General features: G+C 33.1%; 1 protein-coding gene and 1 pseudogene across 1 annotated transcript; one reads left to right on the top strand and one right to left on the bottom strand.

Annotated features, from left to right (window-relative positions):
- Nucleotides 1-3,678: 3,678 nt before the first annotated feature.
- LOC115986959 lies at nt 3,679-14,879 on the top strand (annotated as a pseudogene).
- A 5,902-nt stretch (nt 14,880-20,781) lies between these two features.
- LOC115985233 (uncharacterized mitochondrial protein AtMg00820-like) lies at nt 20,782-21,279 on the bottom strand. The gene has a single exon (XM_031108200.1). The coding sequence runs from the start codon at nt 21,277-21,279 to the stop codon at nt 20,782-20,784; it is 498 nt and encodes a 165-aa protein (XP_030964060.1).
- Nucleotides 21,280-22,758: the final 1,479 nt, after the last annotated feature.

Genomic DNA, 22,758 nt, shown 5'->3' with positions numbered 1-22,758 from the left:
TAAGACCTAATATCCTTTAGACATTACTATATTTTGTTGGAAAAATAATAATGAACAAACAATTTTGATACAACAAACAATATCCCAAATAATTAGCAAGAATGTAAATAAGCAATAATAATATAAATTTAAGTAAATTTACGAACAATCTCACAGTGCTATAGAATCACACAAAGAGCGTTGTCCTTAAATGTTGATTTATGCCACACAAAGTAAAACTTAGTGTGATTGGTTCTCTTGGCCAAACAACCCCCCAGGATTAAACTATAGCGTTGACCTTTGTAATGTATGCACTTCCACTCACAAAAGATTTCAGAACAACCTTCTATTGCCTTTCCTTAAAAAAAAAACAAATATTCTTGTAGAAAAATATGTGGGAGAGAAAAATGGTAAAGTTGTGTATATCTCAAATATAAAGTAGTAAAAAGACCCCTTAGAAAAGATGTTATGATGAGTATTATATAGACTACTTATGAAAATAATAGTCTATAGTTATTAGTTATTAATAACTCTTAAAAGCCCAACGACTATATTATCAATTATTCCCTAAAGTCTATTTCCTCATAATTGCCTAGCGACTATTTTCATCATAATTCCCCAATGGTTATTTTTCTCATAAATTTCCAACAGTTAGAAAATAAATAAGAATAAAAGTGTTTGAAACACACACACACCCACACCAACATATTACTCATACTAAATAAGTATTTTATGTTGAATTTGATAATAAATTTTCTTTAACTATGTGCCTTAAATATGTTAGAACCACTAAAGATTTGTCTCGTATTATAAAATAAAATAAAATAAAAATTATTTGTAATGCTATTATTTTTATGAGATACTACAATGTTTTTTTTAAGTTCCTTAAAAGAATCTTCCTTTATTTTAGGAGAGGCCAATTTATATTTTGTGAGAGACCAAACTCTAAAAAAAAAAATTAATTTCAATAATAGTACATATAAAATATGAAGAAGATGGAATAAAGAGATGGTGGATGGATTATTTGTGGAAGAGAATGCTAAGTTAATCAAGAAAATTCCCCTAAGTCGACATGTGACAGAAGACACTTTGTATTGGCCTTATTCTACCTCAGGAACTTACTCTTCCGGATATAGGTTCCTTAAAGAAGAAGAGGAGCTGCAATTAAATTCCCAAACTCCTCCAGTCAGCCATAAGCGGGTTTGGAAGGAAGTATGGCAGATGCTAGCTCCACCAAAGATTAAAAAATTTTCTTTGGAGAGTATGTCGTAATTTACTTCCAACCAAACAAGCATTGATGTGTAGGAAAATTTTAAAGGACCCAATCTGTGAGAGGTGTAAACTGGCAGTAGAAGACTCGGTGCACGCTGCGTGGTCATGTCCAGAGCTGGATGTAGTGTGGACTGATTAGGAAAAATGGGGGTTTAGGTGCGAAATTGAGTTCACATGTGTAAGGGAGCTGCTGTCATGGATGATAGAGGAAGGAAAGTCACTGGAGCTGCTAGCATACATGGCCTGGATTGTTTGGAATCAAAGGAACAAGGTGAGGCTCAATTTCCAAGCCTGTCCGCTGCACCAAGTTGCTGAACAAACAGCTGAATTGTTGGCGCAATACAGAGCCAACAAAGAAGCATCAGGTACGCAGGTGAGGAGCCACGAAAATGGAGGAAACAGGTGGAGAGCACCGCAAGCTGGTTTTGTGAAAGTTAACCTTGATGGAGCGGTCTTTAAGGACTTAAATAAGTCAGGTGTTGGAGTTGTAATAAGGGATAGTAATGGTGCTGTTTTAGCTTCATGTTCAGAGAAGATTTTCCAGACGTATAAGGCAGAGAAGACAGAAGCGTTGGCTGCTTAGAAAGCCTTGTCGTTTGCACATGAGCTGGGGTTCCAAAATGTTATACTCGAAGGCGATGTGTTAGGTCTAATTCAAGCTCTGAAATCACAAGAGCAAAACCTATGCCCATTGGGTCTGCTAGTGGAGGATGTGAAAATTTACTTGAGTTATTTTCAAAGAGTGTTGTATTCTCATGTAAAGAGAAACGGCAATAGTGTAGCTCATAATCTGGCGAAACATGTTATAAGCATACCGAATTTTTAAGTATGGATGAAAGATGTACCTTCTCATATTGTTTCGGTTTTACATTTAGATGTAACTCATTTACATTAATAAAAATACTCAAGTTCTTTCTCTCAAAAAAAAAAAAAAAAAAAAAAAACCCTACCTTTTTTATTCTTTTACTTTTAATAATGACATGATAATAATTTAATATCTATCATTCCACTTTTCTTCATTTCTACCCAATACACATGGTAGAAAATACAAATATACTACATTTTTTATCCTTTCAATTTTTCATCCTCTTATTATGGGTAATAATAATTTCACTTTCACTTTTATGTTCTAAATATAGATATTTCATTTTCACTAAAATGTGTATATCAAGCCATCAATTGTGGATAGTGTATAATATAGTGGCGATAAAATAAGTATTAGGGAATATTTTCCTAAGAGAATCACTATATGTCCTGTACTATTTAATCCGGCAACGATTCATAGGAAACGAAGACCCAAATTGGAAATATTCGGGCCGGTAAACAAACCGGAATAGTAACCCACCATATTCCACTTTGGAAAAAATTTCAGGTCATTTTGGTCTATTTCAAATGTTTCGAGGTGTTTCAGTAAATACTAGCCAAAATTCAAGATTCGGCTAGCATGAAGTTTGTGCTTAAAAAAAAAAAAAAAAAAAAAAAAAAAGGTTCTTAAAACCAAAACAAACTTGCATTCTATAAACCAAAAAACCTCAACAGGGAAAAAAATGAAATGAAAAGAAATGAACAAAGGTACCTGTACAGTTTAAAAAATTCATATTGAGAAATTTGAGACTCAAAACTTAAGAAAAGGCACTGCCGCATTGGTATAGAAGACACAAAAATTACGAACAATGAGAAAGCAAAACGTAGATGTAAAAGTGTAGATGAAGATGTGATAAAATTTAAAAGTATGAAATGTAAAAATCGAAGAGACATAAGATGTGTGTGGTTAAGAATAAACAAGAAAAAATAATTAAAAATGAGAAGTAAGTAATATATGTTTGGTGAGAAAAAATAATACTGTAATAAAAAATAATAAAATGTTAAAAATTGTGTTATATTGGACAGTGTGCTTAGTCGAAGGAATCAAGCCATTGTTCAGCTTGTAATAGTTTTATTATAATTTTTTTTTTTTCAGATTTTAGTTTTTTTTTTTTTTTTTTTGAGTTTTTCCTTTTTACTTGAAAGACGCTAATATATTGTTAAGTTGCTCAAATTATGAACCAAAATTTAATTTTATTAGCATAAAAAAAAATTCAGGGCGGTCCCAAAAATTATTTTAAAGGTAAATAAATATAAAATTTTAAATTATTATATATAATTTTTTTTTTTTAAGGTCAGGGTGGTCCCAGCCCAGGACCACCCTGACCATAAGGTGGCGCCGCTGCCGCCACTGGTTGTTATTCAAGATTTAAATGTTCATAAGCTCATAAAAACTTCTTTGAACTTCTTCACACGCTATTTTTTAGTTCTCTTTTGAATTTCTATGGCAACATAAAGTTTGTAGAGCATTAAAGAAGAACTAAGTATAATATTACACATATACACTTGAGCAATAGTCAAGTGCTTAAAGAGCTAAAAATAAATAAAGTATAGGATTCCATTATGGCGGCTGATGTGGCCGGAGATGAACTTGTAAGGTCCATGAGCAGCAAGAGGATGAGTTTCCGGTCATCCAGCAGCAAGAGAAGCTGGGCCTCTTCGAGCTTGCGTGAGGCTTGGACAGGACAAACTGATGTGTTTCAGAAGAGAGGGAGGGAAGATGATGAAGAGGAGCTGAGGTGGGTGGCATTAGAGCGGCTTCCAACGTATGATAGGTTGAGGAAAGGAATGCTGAAGCAGGTTTTGGATAATGGGAGGGTTGGTTATGAAGAGATTGATGTTACCAATCTTGGAGTGCAGGACAAGAAACATCTCATTGAGAGTTTACTTAAGGTTGCTGAAGAAGATAACGAGAAGCTCCTTCGTAGGCTAAGGGACAGGACTGACAGGCAAGATTCTTTTTAAGTGTATGGTATTGTTTTAGTATGTGCCTTACTTAATTGGTTTTATCCAAGTTCTATTATTAATTTTGATTTTTTATATCATTGTTTACTTTCAGGGTGGGAATTGACATTCCGAAGATTGAAGTCCGGTTTGAGCATTTATCAATTGAAGGAGATGCATATGTTGGAACCAGGGCACTCCCAACACTGCTGAATTCAACTTTGAATTCAATTGAGGTATTTTCCTCTCCTATACATTGGTTTTTTTTCTTTTCCAATTATATGCATGCTTTCTATCTCAACAGGGATTGCATAACAGAGTTTTATATTTTTTTCATAGTCCAATTATATGCATGCTTGGAAATCTAGTGTAAATCCACACACAGGATTATGGTATGTGCTAGGGAAGTCAAAGTTTCAAAGGCTTATATTAGTTTCTTGAATGTTGAGAAAAAATTGTTCCCCTCTCTCTCTCTTCCTCTCTTGTTAATTGGTTTCTAAGACTGATTTCATAGCCTGGTTTACAAAATGACAAAAGAAAATCCCACTCTTCTTTTTTTTTCAAGTATGTCAGAATGAAAATTCCAAGTATATTTTCATTTTAGATTATTTAGTATATATTGAGGGTACTGTGAGATATAATTTCAGTCAAGTTGTCAATGCATCATTGAGAATGTAAAAATTTGTTGTCATCAACGCATCATAGTAGAAATGTTACTTCTATTTGTTTAACAGATTGGTATATGTATTGATAAATGTTTTTCTGTTATCATTTAGGTGGTTCTTGGGTTAATCAAGCTTTTGCCATCAAAGAAAAGGGCTGTCAAGATTTTACGTGACGTGAGTGGAATAGTGAAGCCATCAAGGTATTGGATTATTGCAAAACTTATGATGTAGTTTGACTCCCTGACTTTTTTGAAGAAACATTATGTAACAGAAAGACCTTTTAATGAATTAGAATTAACAATATAGTTTTGCTTCTCATGTGCAGTGTCAGGGCGATTTTATATACATTATTTACCTTTTGAATTTCTTGTATATGTTTTGTTGATTAATTTGGTGGCTTTTCTCCAGAATGACACTGCTTCTGGGACCTCCGGGATCAGGAAAAACTGCATTGCTGCAGACACTTGCTGGGAAGAGGGACAAGGATCTCAGGGTGTGTGTCATTTCCTGCTCTCTCACACTAGGACAATGTCTATGGCTTTGTTGTATGTATGAAAAAATAATAAAGTAAATATTCTATGGTTCTGTTAAATTCTGTTTGAATAGCGCAATGAGCAGGTAATGCTGGAAATTTTAGTTTATAAAATGTTCATGAAGTCTTGTTTGCTTGTCCTTTATGTCTGTTTTCTTTGACATATTCCTGAAAATGTTTCTTAATATGAAATATGATAGATTTGCCAGCTATTTCACAATGACTACCAAAAATAATTACTGAATTCTTGGTACCCTAGTAATGATGACCACTCTTATGTTGTGCTGTTCTAACTTTTTCATTAACAACTTCTATGAACAGGAATCAGGGAGAGTCAGTTACTGTGGTCATGAATTATCAGAATTTGTTCCACAGAGAACTTGTGCATACATTAGCCAACATGATCTTCATCATGGGGAAATGACAGTTAGAGAGACGTTGGACTTTTCAGGACGTTGTTTGGGAGTTGGAGCAGCTTATGAGCTGTTGGCAGAATTGTCAAGACGAGAAAAAGAAGCAGGAATAAAACCAGATCCTGAAATAGATGCATTCATGAAAGCCACAGCAATGGCAGGCCAAGAAACTAGTCTTGTTACGGACTATGTTCTCAAGGTATGTTGACATTATGTCTCGATGGTAACTGACCTTTTACTTATTAGGCAAATTTTCTTGTCTAACTTTTCAAATTATGCATAACAGATTCTTGGATTGGATATTTGTGCTGACATTAAGGTGGGTGATGAGATGAGAAGAGGCATATCTGGTGGACAAAAGAAGCGTGTTACAACAGGTATGTAAAAATAGGCAACAAGGACTACATATAAAAGTTAAGTGACTGTTTTTTCTGGACTTATAAAAATCTAATAGGAATGATTATACTAAATCCAGGAGAGATGCTGGTTGGACCAGCAAAGGCTCTTTTCATGGATGAAATATCAACTGGTCTGGACAGTTCAACCACTTTTCTGATGGTCAAGTTCATGAGGCAGATGGTTCATATAATGGATGTGACAATGATAATTTCTCTTCTGCAACCTGCACCTGAAACCTTTGATCTTTTTGATGACATTATTTTACTTTCAGAGGGTCAGGTTGTCTACCAAGGTCCGCGTGAGAATGTACTTGAATTTTTCGAAAATGTGGGCTTCAAGTGCCCTGAAAGGAAAGGAGTTGCAGACTTTTTGCAAGAGGTTACTTCCAAAAAGGATCAGGAGCAGTATTGGTGCAAAAAGAATGAACCTCACCGATATACCAGTGTTCCTGAGTTTGTAGACCACTTTCATAATTTTCACATTGGCCAGAAACTTTCTGAAGAGCTTGGAATTCCATATGATAGATCTAAAGCCCATCCTGCAGCATTAGTCAAAGAGAAGTATGGAATTTCAAATTGGGAACTCTTCAACGCATGCTTTGCAAGAGAGTGGCTATTGATGAAGCGCAACTCTTTTATTTATATATTCAAGACAACCCAGATTACCATAATGTCAATTATTGCCATGACAGTGTTCTTAAGAACTAAAATGAAGCATGGTCGATTAGAAGATGGAGGGAAATATTATGGTGCATTGTTCTTCAGTCTCATTAATGTCATGTTCAATGGAATGGCAGAACTTGCATTGACTATGTTTAGGCTTCCTGTATTTTTTAAGCAGTGAGATTTCTTGTTCCATCCAGCATGGGCTTTTTGCTTACCGATTTGGCTCCTTAGGATTCCCCTCTCATTGATGGAGTCAGGAATATGGATCTGCCTAACATATTACACTATTGGGTTTGCTCCTGCTCCTAGTAGGTATGTGCCTACACTTATTTTCTTTCAGATAGATGAATAAACTTAATTTCTTGTTATGTCACTTATTTTCCTTCCATGAGCTATGTGAATTTATGATGTATGTTTATTAATACATCTTGAAAATTCTATTAGGTTTTTCCGCCAATTATTGGCATTCTTCAGCATCCATCAGATGGCCCTATCTCTCTTCCGTTTTATTGGAGCAATAGGAAGAGTTCAAGTTGTGTCAGTTACACTTGGTACCTTTACATTGTTATTGGTTTTTGTCCTTAGTGGGTTCATTGTAGCCAAAGGTTAGCAGTTTATGTTTTCAAAGAGTTAATTATATATCTTTAGTGCCCAAGTTTCTACATAGATGATTCTATAGATATGCTGAAAGATGATGAGCACTTCATGTAATGGTATTATATTTGAATAGTGAAAACACCTAAATCCTTCTCCTTGTTTAGATGACATTGAACCATGGATGATATGGGGCTACTACATTTCTCCCATGATGTATGGACAGAATGCCATAGCCATTAATGAATTTCTTGACGAAAGATGGAGTGCAGTAAGATCTCCAAGCAAAATTGCATACAGTCATTTTGTTCCTTCAAAATACCTTCATTTAATTGTCTTCACTTTTTCCTTTTTACAGCCCAATCCTGACCCAAGTATTCCTGAACCCACCGTCGGAAAGGTTCTTCTCAGGGCCAGGGGCATGTTTAAGGAAGACTATTGGTACTGGATTTGTGTTGGGGCACTCCTTGGGTTTTCTGTGCTTTTTAACATCTGTTTTATTATGGCACTCACATTTCTAAATCGTAAGCAATCATTTACCACACTAATCTCCAGTTCAGTTACTGCAATGAGATTTTGAAGCTGACATTGCTTTGATAATCAAACGCAGCCTTAGGTGATTCAAAATCCGTTATTGTTGAGGAGGATGACAATAACAAGAGTGGAAAGCAGTCCTCTAATGGACAGCTTCAGATGAGGAGCATAGAATTGAGCACATCTTCAGCTGCTCCAATGTTTCAAGGTTCCATAACTTGCAGTTTATGAAACCATCTATATAGTTGCTTTAAGGAAAATAAATGGTCTCTTCTGTTAATGATGATAACATGAGAATGAGTACAGGTATTGATGCAGTGAAGAACACTCCAGACAATTCAATTCATAGGGCTGCAGAGAATGCTCCTACTAGAACAGGAATGGTGTTGCCATTCCAGCCTTTGTCACTTGCATTTAATCACGTAAATTACTATGTCAATATGCCAGCTGTAAGTCACATTACTCATTTATCCCTTTCCATTTTGCAGAATCGCCATACATTTGGAAGAACATGAAAAAAAAAAAAAAAAGAACTGATTCCATAAATGGTCAATATAAAAGTTTATCTACCCAATAGACTAATCATTTATACCTTTTAATCATTCTTCCTAGAGTGCTCATAAGTGGACTGCTAGACTACTAATTGTACGATAGTGATATCCTGAATGTCTAGAAGGTGCTCATCAACTTAAGTTGTCAAGATATTTCAAATACTACATAAGAACGAACAACTCTATAGTGAGTGTTGTCCTAATAATTAGGCTCATAATATTATGTGTCACATGAAGCTAACAACTTGAAATACTTTCCAATTCAAAAGTTTAAACCTTTAAGTTTTTTAAATCTAGATGTTAAACACTAGTTTCTTCATTAGGAAATGAAGAGTCAAGGAATCGAAGAAAGTCGTCTCCAACTGTTACGAGATGTTAGTGGTGCTTTCAGGCCTGGTATTTTAACAGCATTGGTTGGTGTAAGTGGTGCTGGAAAGACCACATTGATGGATGTTTTAGCAGGAAGAAAAACTGGCGGGTAAATTGAAGGAAGTATCAGCATATCTGGTTACCTGAAGAACCAAGCAACTTTTGCTCGGGTTAGCGGTTATTGTGAACAGAATGATATCCATTCACCCAATGTTACTGTCTATGAATCTCTTGTGTACTCTGCCTGGCTGCGTCTTGCTAAGGAAGTTAATCAGGAAACTCGAAAGGCATGTTTTTTTGTCCAAAATATAATTTCATTTTCCTAGCAAGTCATTTCTATATGAGATTATTGTATTTAATCTTTCAATTTAATAGGTTATTTATCCTTCCTAAGAAAAGATACAAACTTGTGTCTCAGGCCACCATATTCTTATTTCACAAGTTAATTAGCCCAAAATAATTAGATAACACTTACTTTGTGCTGTGCCCATATGTTTATAGGTCATTTGGGTAGAAAACAACTTCACAGAATCATTATTTGTACAACTTGGAGCCATTTGCATGATTCATTTCTGCCATTTAGATTTATTTAAATTTTCTTTATCTAAATTCAGCTTACAATATTTTGGTGTCAAGACAAGAACAAAATTGGAGTTTCATAACCTATCCAAACTTTGTTTCTTGACATGAAAGACTGTCTATTAAAAGTATATATGTACTCATAATATGTATAGTTTCCAATTTTCCATTCACCATATGTGTCTAAAAATTAAAGGTTTGTCCAATGGTGTTACTTTACATAGTTTTCATTTTTTGTGCTATAGATGTTTGTTGAGGAAGTCATGGACTTGGTTGAGCTAAATCCATTGAGGAATTCTATGGTTGGTCTTCCAGGAGTAAATGGTCTGTCAACTGAACAGAGAAAGAGACTCACAATAGCTGTAGAAATGGTTGCTAATCCCTCCATCATATTCATGGATGAGCCGACATCAGGCCTTGATGCTAGAGCTGCAGCAATTGTAATGCGTACAGTGAGAAACACGGTGGATACAGGGAGAACAGTTGTCTGCACAATTCACCAGCCAAGCATAGACATTTTTGAAGCTTTTGATGAGGTATATGGGATAGATCAATATCAACATTTTTGCATTTGATACCTGTGTTGTTTGACTGTCCTATAGCCACATAACACTTCTAAATATATCAAATTGCCCACAGCTGCTGTTGATGAAGAGAGGTGGACAAGTCATTTACACTGGGCCCCTTGGTCACCATTCTCACAAGCTTGTAGAATACTTTGAGGTGAATGGCACTTGTTATTCAAAATGCTTAAGAGAATCATTCGCAATTTATAGCAGTAACTCTTTGAAGCTGTTATCACAAACTAATGTCTATAGCCACTGCGGGATATCAATGAAGTAACTCTTTGGAATTTTAGTCACAAACTAATATATGACAATTGCAGGCCATCCCAAATGTTTCTAAGATCAAAGATGGATATAATCCTGCAACATGGATGCTAGAAATCAGTTCTCATGCAGTTGAGGCTCAACTTGATGTGGATTTTGCTGAAATTTATGCCAATTCTGAACTGTACAAGTAAGGGGAACATTAGATATTCTCAAAAAATTCCAGCCCCTTATTTCCTCTTACAATTTTCAAATTCATTTTCAACTATACTAAGTTTTTCTACATTGATTCCTTCTACAGGAAGAATCAAGAACTCATCAAAGAGCTAAGCATGCCTGCACCAGGATCGAATGACCTTTGCTTCCCCACCAAATATTCCCAATCCTTTGTGACTCAATGTAAAGCTTGCTTTTGGAAGCAATATTGGTCTTATTGGAGAAACCCACGATATAATGCCATCCGGCTCCTCATGACAATAGTCATTGGTGTTATATTTGGACTAATTTTCTGGAACAAAGGAAATAAGACGTAAGTCATGTAATTCTGATTTTTCCTATCTTTATCCAGATAGTTTTATTCAACTACCAGGGTATGGTTATAACTCATATAGTAAATTGTAGTTCACTTGCATAGGATCATTAGCCCATAGTGTATGATTAGTTTAACCATTGAATTTATATTATCCGATTGTAATCATGCACTTGGGAAAGATTATGGTACAAGAAAGTTATTAACTTGAGCTTAGCATTCTGCATAGTTACACAAGCAATATATATATATATATATATATATATATACACATGCTCCTTCTTAGTTGGAAAATCAAACCATTGACCTCTTAGAGTCTTAAAACAAATGGACATATAATTAAGTATGCAATTCTTGTGCTTGTTTATGATGAAACTATCATGTTAACAGGCACAAGGAACGAGACCTGCTGAATCTACTGGGGGCTATGTATGCTGCTGTTCTTTTCCATGGAGGCACCAACACTGCTGCAGTGCAGTCTGTTGTGGCAATTGAAAGGACAGTTTTTTACCGCGAAAGAGCAGCAGGAATGTATTCAGCCTTGCCTTATGCATTTGCTCAGGTAAAGGAATATAATTGAAAGCGAATTATAAAATAAATAAATAAATAAAACCCTAATACTCTGATTTGCAGCAAAAATAATTTGCATTTTTATCTGATGTCCTGCAGGTGGCTGTAGAGATAATTTATGTTGCTATCCAAACTTTTGTCTACACTCTTATCCTTTACTCAATGATTGGATTCCATTGGCGACCTGAAAAGTTCTTGTGGTTTTACATATTTATCTTGATGTGCTTTTTGTATTTCACATTGTACGGGATGATGGTTATAGCTCTGACTCCTGGCCCCCAAATTGCTGCCATTGTTATGTCCTTCTTCCTAAGCTTCTGGAACCTGTTCTCTGGTTTCCTCATCCCAAGGCCGGTAAGTAATGTCTAAACAATTACACAAAATATAGTATGATATATCCACCCATGGAGTATAGTATACAGAAGCATTTTCTGAAGTGATTTTACTTCTTTTTTTTTTTTGGTAATCTGTGATTTTACTTCTAATATAAAACATGCATGTGTGTCTGTCAGATATATATTGCCCCCTCTGTGGTCAAATCCTGGCTTAACTTATGTCACAATTAATAGAGTGTAGAAGACCCTCTTAGTTCTTAATGAACTTAAGTTACTATCAGGAGCTGAATGATGATTTGCATATCTAGATGGTGAGTTAGGAAACCTTGAGTCAGATGAATATATATTTATTTTATTCCAAAAGCTTCAACAATACATTCTTGAGTAAGAAAAAGTATACTTCAATAAATCTTTTTTTATAGCGATGAGCATATATATATATATGCATACATCGCACATGGTAGGAAAATGTAGGTGTAGTAATATTCATGTGATTATGCTACTGACATAGGAAAGGATCTGCTCCTATCTGATTTTCTCCAATTTTTAGTTATACTAGTCACAAACCCGCGTGTGATAATTTTTTAGGTAAAATACTATTTTAGTCCCTAGATTTTATAAAGAGTTCTTAAAAAAAAAAAAAAAAAAGTTTTATCATATTTTTCATAATCTTGTCTATAACGTTTTTTTTTTTTTTTTTTACCATTATCATATATTAATTGGTTGATGATTTGCATAACATAGACATTAAATAAGAGGTAGAACTATTCATTGGACTTTTTAAAGTCATGGTGTATGAAGATTATGATTATATATATATATATATATATATATATATATATAAAAGCTTAAATGAAATGTCAAAAAATTAGATTATAAAATTTTCCAACTTTATTTCTAATATAATTTCTAAATTACTAAAGAACATCTCATTTTTAGTTATGATAGGAAATATAATTTCCCTAGTTAGAGTTTGATTAGTTTTAAATTTAAATTTTGTATTATTATATTTAATTGTTGATTTTTGATTTAATTAAGTGAATGTAATGGTCGATTTTATTGCACTATAAAGTTTTTAATGTCCACTGTATAGCCATCTCTATTTTATTTATTACTCCTCTTGACTACCTTTTTATTTTCCAAATAACGGTTATTAATTGATGTTTGATTTCATTTCTTTTTTTCTTCCTTCATTTATTCTTTATTATTTTGTATGTTCCCCTTGCTAGTTGTAAATTTTATGGTTATCAATAAGAAATAGATATCATGGATGGCTTAAATAGGTATAGATGTAGTTACGCTAGTGGTATGTCAAAGGTTTTTTTTTTTTTTTTTTTTTTTTTTTTTTTGTTGTTGTAAAGTTACAACCGCACAAAATAAATATGTATAGATAATAATTTATTTATTTTTGGATTATTCATGAATATTTATTTCATTGTTTACTTATAAAAATCTAAACCAAAGTTTTTTCTGAAAAAAAAAATAAATTAAAATAGATGGATATGTAAAGGTAAAATTATATGAAAAGTTAAAACTACCCAAGATGAACATTTGACCACTAGTAGATGTGTGTTTTTTGAAGACTAAAAGTATACTCGATTGCTTTAGCAGGAATTATATAACTATGCAAATATTGTTGTGAGTGGTTCCATCATTTGCAAATTATTAAGTTTGGTGGCCTTACAAAACAGATATTTCATTTTGCAAAAAACTTTACATGAACTCCTTTTTTGTGACAACTTTTTATTTTTATTTTTTTCTTTTTGCCAAAACAATTTAAGAATATTAAGACTTAAGAATAATTTCAACCTATCTATAAAACTTGTTGATAAAAATCATATTATATATAATAAAAAAGCAACAAATACACAAAATCTATTCAATTTGATGAAAGAACAAAAAAATTCCTTGCGAGGCTATAGGTAGGGCAGAGAGGAGAAAGGAAGAATATAACAAATAATTGTAAAGTACGTAACAGAAATAATGAAACACAAAAAAACTTTGTGTATATATAATGGGAATTTTAGGTTGTGAAGAAGATGATATGAACAAAAAGAAGTAATTTAGGTGAAACTCAAATTCTCTCTTTTTTATTTAAATTCTATCCTTAGATAATTATATTCTATTGAAAAAGTAGTAGTATATGATATATATATATATATATATATATATTTCAGGATAAAGTCTCGGCCATTGAAAAAGGAAAGAGGTATGCTTTGCAGAAATAGAGAGAGAGAGAGTCCTAGTATAGTAGTGTGAGACTGCATTGTTAATCTTTGTTTTAAAAAAAAAAAAGTGGCAGGTGGGATTGAATATTAATACTGTAAAATGCAAGTTGTATCTTTTTTTTTTTTTTTCCTTTTACATTTTTTAAAGAAACGTAGGAAAAAAAAATGCAAATTCAATCTTTTTTTTTTATCTCTCTTTTTTATTTAAATTCTATCCTTAGGTAAATCTATTTTATTGATTTTAGGTTTTGTTGAGAACATTTTAGATAGACACATTTATTATAGTTGTAAATGAAATACTACTGTTTTTCATTACTTGATTTGTCATATTTATCCAAAAAATATGTATATATCTATTCTTAAAATAAAAAAATTTATTAAAATTTTTGCAATTTGGTGAAGCCACGTGGCACAACCACGGCGACTAAGCCCAACTTTTATTATATATATATAATATAATATGATATGATATGATATAGATATAGATGAGAGACATCTGGCATTAAAAAATCCAATGGACTTAAAATACTCATTTAAACCATACAAAATCAAATAAATACTACATGACACAAATTTGACAAAAAATTATAGGGAATAAGAGGATTTAAATTAGAGGGGATGTTCTCCCAATATACTATTCAAGATAAAAATACAAATTTGCATAAAAGAAAGAAGATTATTATATAGTTTTCAAGCCCATTACATTAAAAGAAAATCGAATTTCTAAATTCGAAATTCTAATGGTTCACATGTGCAGCTAATTCCAATATGGTGGAGGTGGTATTACTGGGGTTCTTCTGTGGCTTGGACACTCTATGGGCTTATGACCTCCCAAGTGGGTGACAAGACTACTCCAATTGAGGTACCTGGAAAAGGCTATGTTACAGTGAAATATTACCTAAAGTCTCGCTTGGGCTTTGAATATGACTTCCTTGGAGCTGTTGTTGCTGCCCATATTGGCTTTGTCCTCCTTTTCTTCTTTGTCTTTGCCTATGGCATCAAGTTCCTCAACTTCCAAAGGAGATAAAAAAGGACTCAAGCTTCGACAATGATAAGATTTTGCCTAACAAATCGATCTAGCTTAAAGATATGATTGGCATTGTATTTTATTTACTTTGTAAATCAACACCCAATAAACGACCTATTATTTTAATCTTCATATTCAATAATTTTTTCACAAATTCAAGTCCTTGTATACAAATTAAGGTAAGATTTTTATTTTATTTTTATTTTGTGTGTGTGTATGTGTGTTAAATCGAGTTGTTGTCATAAGAAGTAAGAACTCACAGCTTATTGCACAGTTATTTAACATTGACATCCAAAAGTTTGGTTTTGTTATCAAAATATAATATGTCAAATGTTAACATTAAAGCATACATAAGTTTAGTTTGTTTAGAGCATTAGCATTAGGATTGTAAAACCCCCAAAATTACTATTTTAGAACCACACGTTAGCCCCTCTTTAGAAATGATTAAGCCTATTTTATTCACATTCCTATTAGACAAATACACTCATCTATAATAAGTCTCAAAAAAGGTATTAATGGTCTTACTTGTTTTGATAATATCAATAGTGGTCAATGAATCAAGTTCAATTTCTAGGCAAGTATATCCATTTTTGAGAGCCCTCACCTCAAGTTTGAAGACTGGTTGTCACACTATTGCTCATGAAGAGACTTTTAACCACATATCTCTATCGACTCTTAGGTACCCCTCCTCCCACAACACCTTGATTCCTCATAGAGAGAAGCTAATTGTCTTTTGTTGGGGTTGGAGGGGGGGGGGGGGGGGGGGGGGGGAGGGGGGGAGGGGAATTGTTGAACCTAACCAAAATTTCTTAATTTCGTTTATTTATAATTCAATAATTACAATGGGAGAAGAGAGATTTGAACAATAATTGTCTTTATTAAAAACACCAAAAGTAATTAGTTAAGTTACAATATTTTCGCTTAATTTTAATATCTAAACAGTAAGCATATCCAAGTTTTAGCTAAAAAAGAAAAAGAAAAAAAGAGGTAGCGCCCAAGTTTTAGTGGTTCACAATTCTTATATTTATTTGACTGTAATAGACTCATCACATGCGTTTTGTGCATGTAATAATGTTTTTTTTTTTTTTTTTTTACTTATTTCCTTTTTTGATTTAGTGTTATAATGTTTAAAAGTGATATATATATAAATAACAGTGTGCATTTTTTATATAAGAAACAAGTAAGGTAATGTGTAATAATGTTTAAAAATGAGATAGAGATAGTGTCTTAAGCTTTAGGCTGAATGGAAAAGATAAAGGAAAAAACCTAAAACTTTGGAATAATAAATTATTCTTTTGCAATTAGTTTTTTTTTTTAATTTAAAATTATTTAACTAAAATATATGGGTAATTTAGAGAGTTTAAAAATTTGTGTGAAGGTATTTTAGTACGCAAAATGTTGAAACTCAAACATGAAATCTTGTTATTAATAGTATAGATATTATAATCATATTTTTTTATAAGAAGATATTATAATCATTTCACTGTGATATATATATGACAATAGAAGGGCTAATGTTCAATAACTTGTCCTCGCGACAATCATGGACATTAATGTCTGGACCATGCGTTAAGATGGACCTTGAATTGACTTTGTATTTCCTATGTATACCTCCAAATTTTAATTGAACTAAAAGTAGCCAAAACACACACACACACACACACACACACAAAAAAACAAAAAGCCTAAACACGTTATAGTGCTATGTAAGTAAAACCGTATACATAAAATCTAAACAAAATATTTAAGACATACATAATATTTTGAAAATTAAAATACCACTTAGGAAGAAAATCAAAGATATTGTGAGAAAAATTATGGAAGTTTAATTTTTAAGAACAAAGATAATGGTAATTTATATTGGACAAATGTTGAGATAAATAATCATATTACCCAATTCATTGAATCCGACTCTTACAATTCTGCATTAAAGTTAGTCTTAAATTGAAAAGTTTTCTTAATTCTTACATTTCTCATGACTTTTTAGATTCATCTATATCTATTCAAAGCATGTAAAGTTATAAACGTATACAAATTCTTTGAATTTTATTATGGCATTAAATAAATGCATCTACTATTACTTAATAGTGTGACTTAATTACGAAATTTAGATAAGGTGGAAACCTAAATGAAAAGAATGTCATACTATACGCCACTCGGCAGGACCTCATGCTTTTCCACATAAGGTCTCTGCTTTTATATATACTAGCATTTAACAATCGCAATGCATGAATAATTAACAAAGGGTTACTTATTCTATAATCATAAAGATAACAAAGTGTTTGTTAGCACCAATGCCAAAGTTTTGGAAGATGATTATGTGAATAATTTTAATCCTAGAAGTAAAGTTGTCTTGGCTGAAATAGATGAACCTGTAATTGAATAACCAATGGATGATGTGTTGATGTGGCTGTATTAGATACACCATAAGATTCTACTCATGAGAAAACTAGTACACAGGTGCCTCGTCGTAGTGGGAGAATTGTTTGGCCACCTATAACATTTATTGGTCTTGGAGAAACTTATGAAGCTATCCTAGAAAAGGCTGAATCTGATCCTTACACTTATGAAGAGGTAATAAAAGATATAGATGCACATCATTGGGTCAAAGCTATGAAATCTGAATTGGATTCTATGTATTCCAATAAAGTTTGGGATCTTGTAAAGGCACCTAACGGCATTAAACTTGTTGGTTGCAAATGGGTTTACAAGAGGAAGAGAGGGATAGATGGAAAGATTGAAACCTTTAAAGCAAAGCTAGTGGCGAAAGGGTATACACAAAAAGAAGGTATTGATTATGAAGAAACCTTTTCACCAGTAGCAATGCTTAAATCTATCAGAATTCTCTTATCCATTGTTGCTCATTATGATTATGAGATTTGGCAAATGGATGTCAAGACTGCATTTCTTAATGGCAATCTTGAAGAAGAAATCTATATGATGCAACCAGTAGGTTTCATAGCAAAGAACCAAGAGCATATGGTATGCAAGTCGAAAAGATCCATTTATGGACTTAAGCAAGCATCTAGATCATGGAACATCAGATTTGATCAAGCAATCAAATTATTTGGTTTTGAAAAAAATCTTGATGAACCATGTGTGTACAAAAGACATCAAGATAAATTATTAATCTTCTTAGTGTTTTATGTTGATGACATTCTACTCATTGGAAATGATTTAGGGGTGACGTCATCAGTTAAGATATGGTTGTCAAGCCAATTTGAAATGAAGGACTTGGGGTGAAGATAGCTATATCCTAGGAATCAAGCTTTGGCGAGATCGCAAGAATAGGATATTAGGCTTATCTCAAGCAAGGTATATAGATGTTGGGAAAACACATGAAATAACATATTTGTATCTCATACAAATACACAGAGCAGAATATGAATGGATCTACTTCATTCATGTGAGATAGCATGTAATTTCCGAGTTTTGGAAACAAAGAATGAGAGAGCGTACCTTAGTACGGTGAAATTCAAAACCAAAGATTAATATCACTTGGGAACACTTTTAATCTTCACTCTAATTCCACTTTACGCCCAAGAAGTGTAGTCTCTCAATCAGTTTTCACGTATATGTTCAAGGGAGAATAAGAAAGTAACTTTCATTCACATACACACCATTTCATTCTAAATTAAAATTTTGTATGTTTCTGTCCTTATATATAACCGATTATCTAATTGTGCTAGCCTTTTGGGTCATTCCAATTGGGCTTTATGTAGCTTGGAGTGGGACTAAAAGGGAATACCACTATATAAATATAATTGCACTCTAGGTCTTATTAATAAATTAGATCCTAAGACTTTATTATTCATGCAACCCCTTCATAAAATATTCGTAGTAATACAAGGTCATGAATGTCGACTGTCACTTTGAAAATTACTATATCTTAATCCTTGAGTACCCGGTTTAATCCTTTAAGTTATTCATCATATATTTATGAAATACAATTTCATAAATATATACTTTAGTAACTTCTTACTAAAGTAGTTAGGCCTAAAACTTCGAATAACCAAACCCATTAAACTTATCTCAAGTGAATATTTTATATCTTCGTTAAGAGATTATGAATTCCATCTTGAGAATATATGTTCCATCAATACTAAATGTGGTTGCCTAACATACTAAGGTTTTGATCGTGACTTTTGATCTCATTCTTGATATATCAAAGTAACCTACACTTCATGATCAGGTTCACTATTCTCTTAAGATTAAGAGTTGATGTAAATAGAAGTCGTGAGATTTACAATTCATTTAACAGTTATTAGGAGAATAATAAATCTCATAGCGGTTCAGTTCAATATGTCTTAACTCTTAAAACATATCAACATATCAATTAGAAGTCTCCACTTCTATGATCAAGGCAAATCATTTTAGTTGATATGTTATAGTTTTTGCAGATGAAATACCCAATTTTATCACCGACTACGAACTAAAATTCTGAGTTTACAAAGAACTTGTGATTTATAGCTTCTGTGACTAAATCACATAAATCACATACTATACATCTTATGGACTATATGATAATGTCCAAATAATCATGTTACCATTATTTTAGATAATAATAAAACAACTTTATTAAACACAACATAATGTCATACATAACATCATACAGTAGGATTTAAGGACACACATTCTAACAATCTCCCACTTGCCCTAAAGACTATTGTGCACTAATCTAACTCCCATTTCCTCCAAATTTGACTCAAAAGTCCTTTGGGGCAAGGCTTTGGTAAAGGGATCTACTAGATTATTTGCACTATTAATCTTTGCTACTACTACATCTCCTCAAGCAGCAATGTCTTGAATGATGTGGCATTTACTTTCTATGTGCTTTCCTTTCTTGTGATTTCTTGGATCCTTGGATTGTACAACCGCTCCACTATTGTCACAAAACAATGTGATAGAAACTTGCTCCATTCTCACAACACCAAGATCAGAAAGGAATTTCTTGAGCTAAATAGCTTCCTTTGCCGCTTCACAAGCAGCAACATATTTAGTTCCATGGTGAAGTCAGCAATATAAGATTGCTTAACACTCCTCCAACTTATGACTCCACCTCCCAAGGTGAACACACAACCCGAAGTAGACTTTTTGAAATCAAAATTTGACTAAACATCTAAATCTGTATAACCAATGGGAATCAAATCCTTACTATGGTAAACAAGCATATAATCTCTCGTTCTCCTTAGATACTTGAGAATATGCTTTACAGCTTGCCAATGTTTAAGTCCTAGATTTGATTGATATCGGCTAATCATGCCAACTGAATAACAAATATCTGGTCTAGTACAAAGCAAGGCATACATGAGACTTCCCACTGTAGAAGCATAAGAAACTTGTCTCATCATATTTTCTTCCTCTAGAGTCTTAGGTCTTTGGTCATCAGATAGAAGAACTCCATGTCTAAAATGAAGTAATATCTTCTTGGAATTTTGCATGCTAAACTATTCTAGAACCTTATCTATATATCCAGCTTGTGACAAGCCTAACATTCTATTCTTTTGATATCACCAAAGCTTGATCCCTAGAATAAAGTTAGCTTCGCCCAAGTCCTTCATATCAAATTGGCTTGACAACCAAACCTTTACAGATAACATAGCCCCTACATCATTTCCAATGAGTAGAATATCATCAACGGAAAGCACTAGGAATATTATTACTTTACTCGATGTCTTTTGTACACACATGGTTCGTCAAGATTTTGTTCAAAACAAAATGACTTGATTACTTGATCAAATCTAATGTTCCATGATCTAGATGCTTGCTTAAGTCCATAAATGGACCTTTTCAACTTATATACCATATGCTCTTGGTTCTTTGCTATGAAACCTTCCGGTTACATCATATAGATTTCTTCTTCAAGATTGCCATTAAGAAATGTAATCTTGACATCCATTTGTCAAATCTCATAATCATAATGAGTAGCGATGAATAAGAGAATTCTGATAGATTTAAGCATTGCTACTGGTGAAAAGGTTTCTTCATAATCAATACCTTCTTTTTGTGTATACCCTTTCGCTGCTAGCTTTGCTTTAAAGGTTTCAATCTTTCCAGCTATCCCTCTCTTCCTCTTGTAAACCCATTTGCAACCAACAGGTTTAATGCCGTTAGGCGCCTTTACAAGATCCCAAACTTTATTGGAATACATGGAATCCAATTCAGATTTCATTGCTTTGACCCAATGATGTGCATCTATATCTTTCATTGCCTCTTCATAAGTGTAAGGATCAGGTTCAATCTCTTCTGGGATAGCTTCATAAGTTTCTCCCAGACTTATAAATCTTATAGGTGGCCGAACAATTCTCCCACTACGACGAGGCACCTGTGTACTAGTCATCTCATGAGTAGAATCTTGTGGTGTATCTAATACAGCCACATCATCCCTAGTTCTATCCATTGGTTGTTCAATTACAGGTTCATTTGTTAGGTTCTAAAGACTTAGGATTTTATGTATTTAGAACTCTAATGTGTATTGTTGGCAAACCATGATAAAAACAATATGTTTAGTCGTGTTTAGACTTGCTTAAAGTTGATTCATTATGTAAATTTGGAATAAGTTAATGCAGAAGGCATTTATGCTTCTCAACCTAGTTCGATCGATCTAAGTTTAGGCTCGATCAATCGAAAATCGGGTCAGAGGCATTTTCTGCAGAATTCCAACTCAGCCCTAGTTTTTTTTTAAAACATTTAGGGTTTTCTAATTTGCCCTAGGTATAAAAGGCAAACCCTAGCCACGTTTTAGTGTTGCTCATATTGCTGTTTGTGTAAATCTCTTGTGAGATCTAAAGGAGCTTTCCTTTACACAAACTTAGGGTTTTCAAAAAAGAGATATTATCTACACCTTGATGATCAATTCAATTGCTACCATTAAAGCTTAAAGAAACATAAGCGGTGTGCTTGTATCTAGTGGTGAATCCAAGAAAGAAAGAGTCCGTGGATTCGGAGTTTGCACGTGATCGTGTCAGTAAGTCCTACTGGTGGGTAGCAATAAGAAGTCGAGCGTGAGGGCTTATAAGTCTTATTGTATGAACTTCGATTCTTTCAAGATAATGGATTCAAGTTTACCTTGAGGATAGCTAGGTTAAATCCTCCCCGGGTTTTTACCAGTTTGGTTTCCTGGGTGATCATATCTTTATCTTATTTATCTTTCCGCTACTTTGCATGATATGATTGTTTTGATTGTAATAACCTAAATCTGTTAATTTGGACTAAGTAACAACTTGGCTAATTACCTAGGTTAATCCAATTGCATTTTTAAGGGGTCTAAAAACCATCATCATCAATTTCATCCAAAACAACTTTACTTCTAGGATTAAAATTATTCGCATAATCATCTTCCAAGAATTTGGCATTGGTGCTAACAAACACTTTGTTATCTTTATGATTATAGAATAAACAATCCTTAGGGGCAGTTTGGTTTTTAAAAAACCATCACTCATCACTCTTCACTCAATTCTCATCACTCATCACTCCTCACTTAATTCTCATCACTCTATAACTCATCACTTATCACTAAAAATACCACAACTTCCTATGGTGGCATGTTTGGCACTTGTTTCCAATTTTGATAACTCAAAAAATGTTACTTTTTATGAGACCCACGGATTGACTTGGTGCAGCTTTTACTTCTTATTTCTTTTTCTTTTTTACTTTTTTTCCTTCAGCCCCTAATACCCAAACTCACCGAACCTAGTAAAAAAAAAAAAAACACCAAACCCAGAAACCTAATGTGAAAAGGAAAGAAAAGAAGGAAAAAAAAAGAAAAAAAAAGAGAGAAGATTAGAGAAACCAAGCCCAAACCCAGCTTGAAAGAAATAAAAAATCCAGAAACCCAATGTGATAAGGAAAAAAAAAAAAAAGACCAGACCTAGCGTGA

This window comes from Quercus lobata, chromosome 4 (genome assembly GCF_001633185.2).
Source record: "Quercus lobata isolate SW786 chromosome 4, ValleyOak3.0 Primary Assembly, whole genome shotgun sequence".
In the NCBI taxonomy this organism is placed as follows: Eukaryota; Viridiplantae; Streptophyta; class Magnoliopsida; order Fagales; family Fagaceae; genus Quercus; species Quercus lobata.
The sequence above is the reverse complement of the archived record's forward strand: the minus strand, read 5'-3'. Positions and strand labels throughout refer to the sequence as shown.

Bases quoted from the DNA above. Each gene is read 5' to 3' on its own strand.
- LOC115985233 (XM_031108200.1), bottom strand. From the start codon at position 21,279: ATGGATAGAACTAGGGATGATGTGGCTGTATTAGATACACCACAAGAT.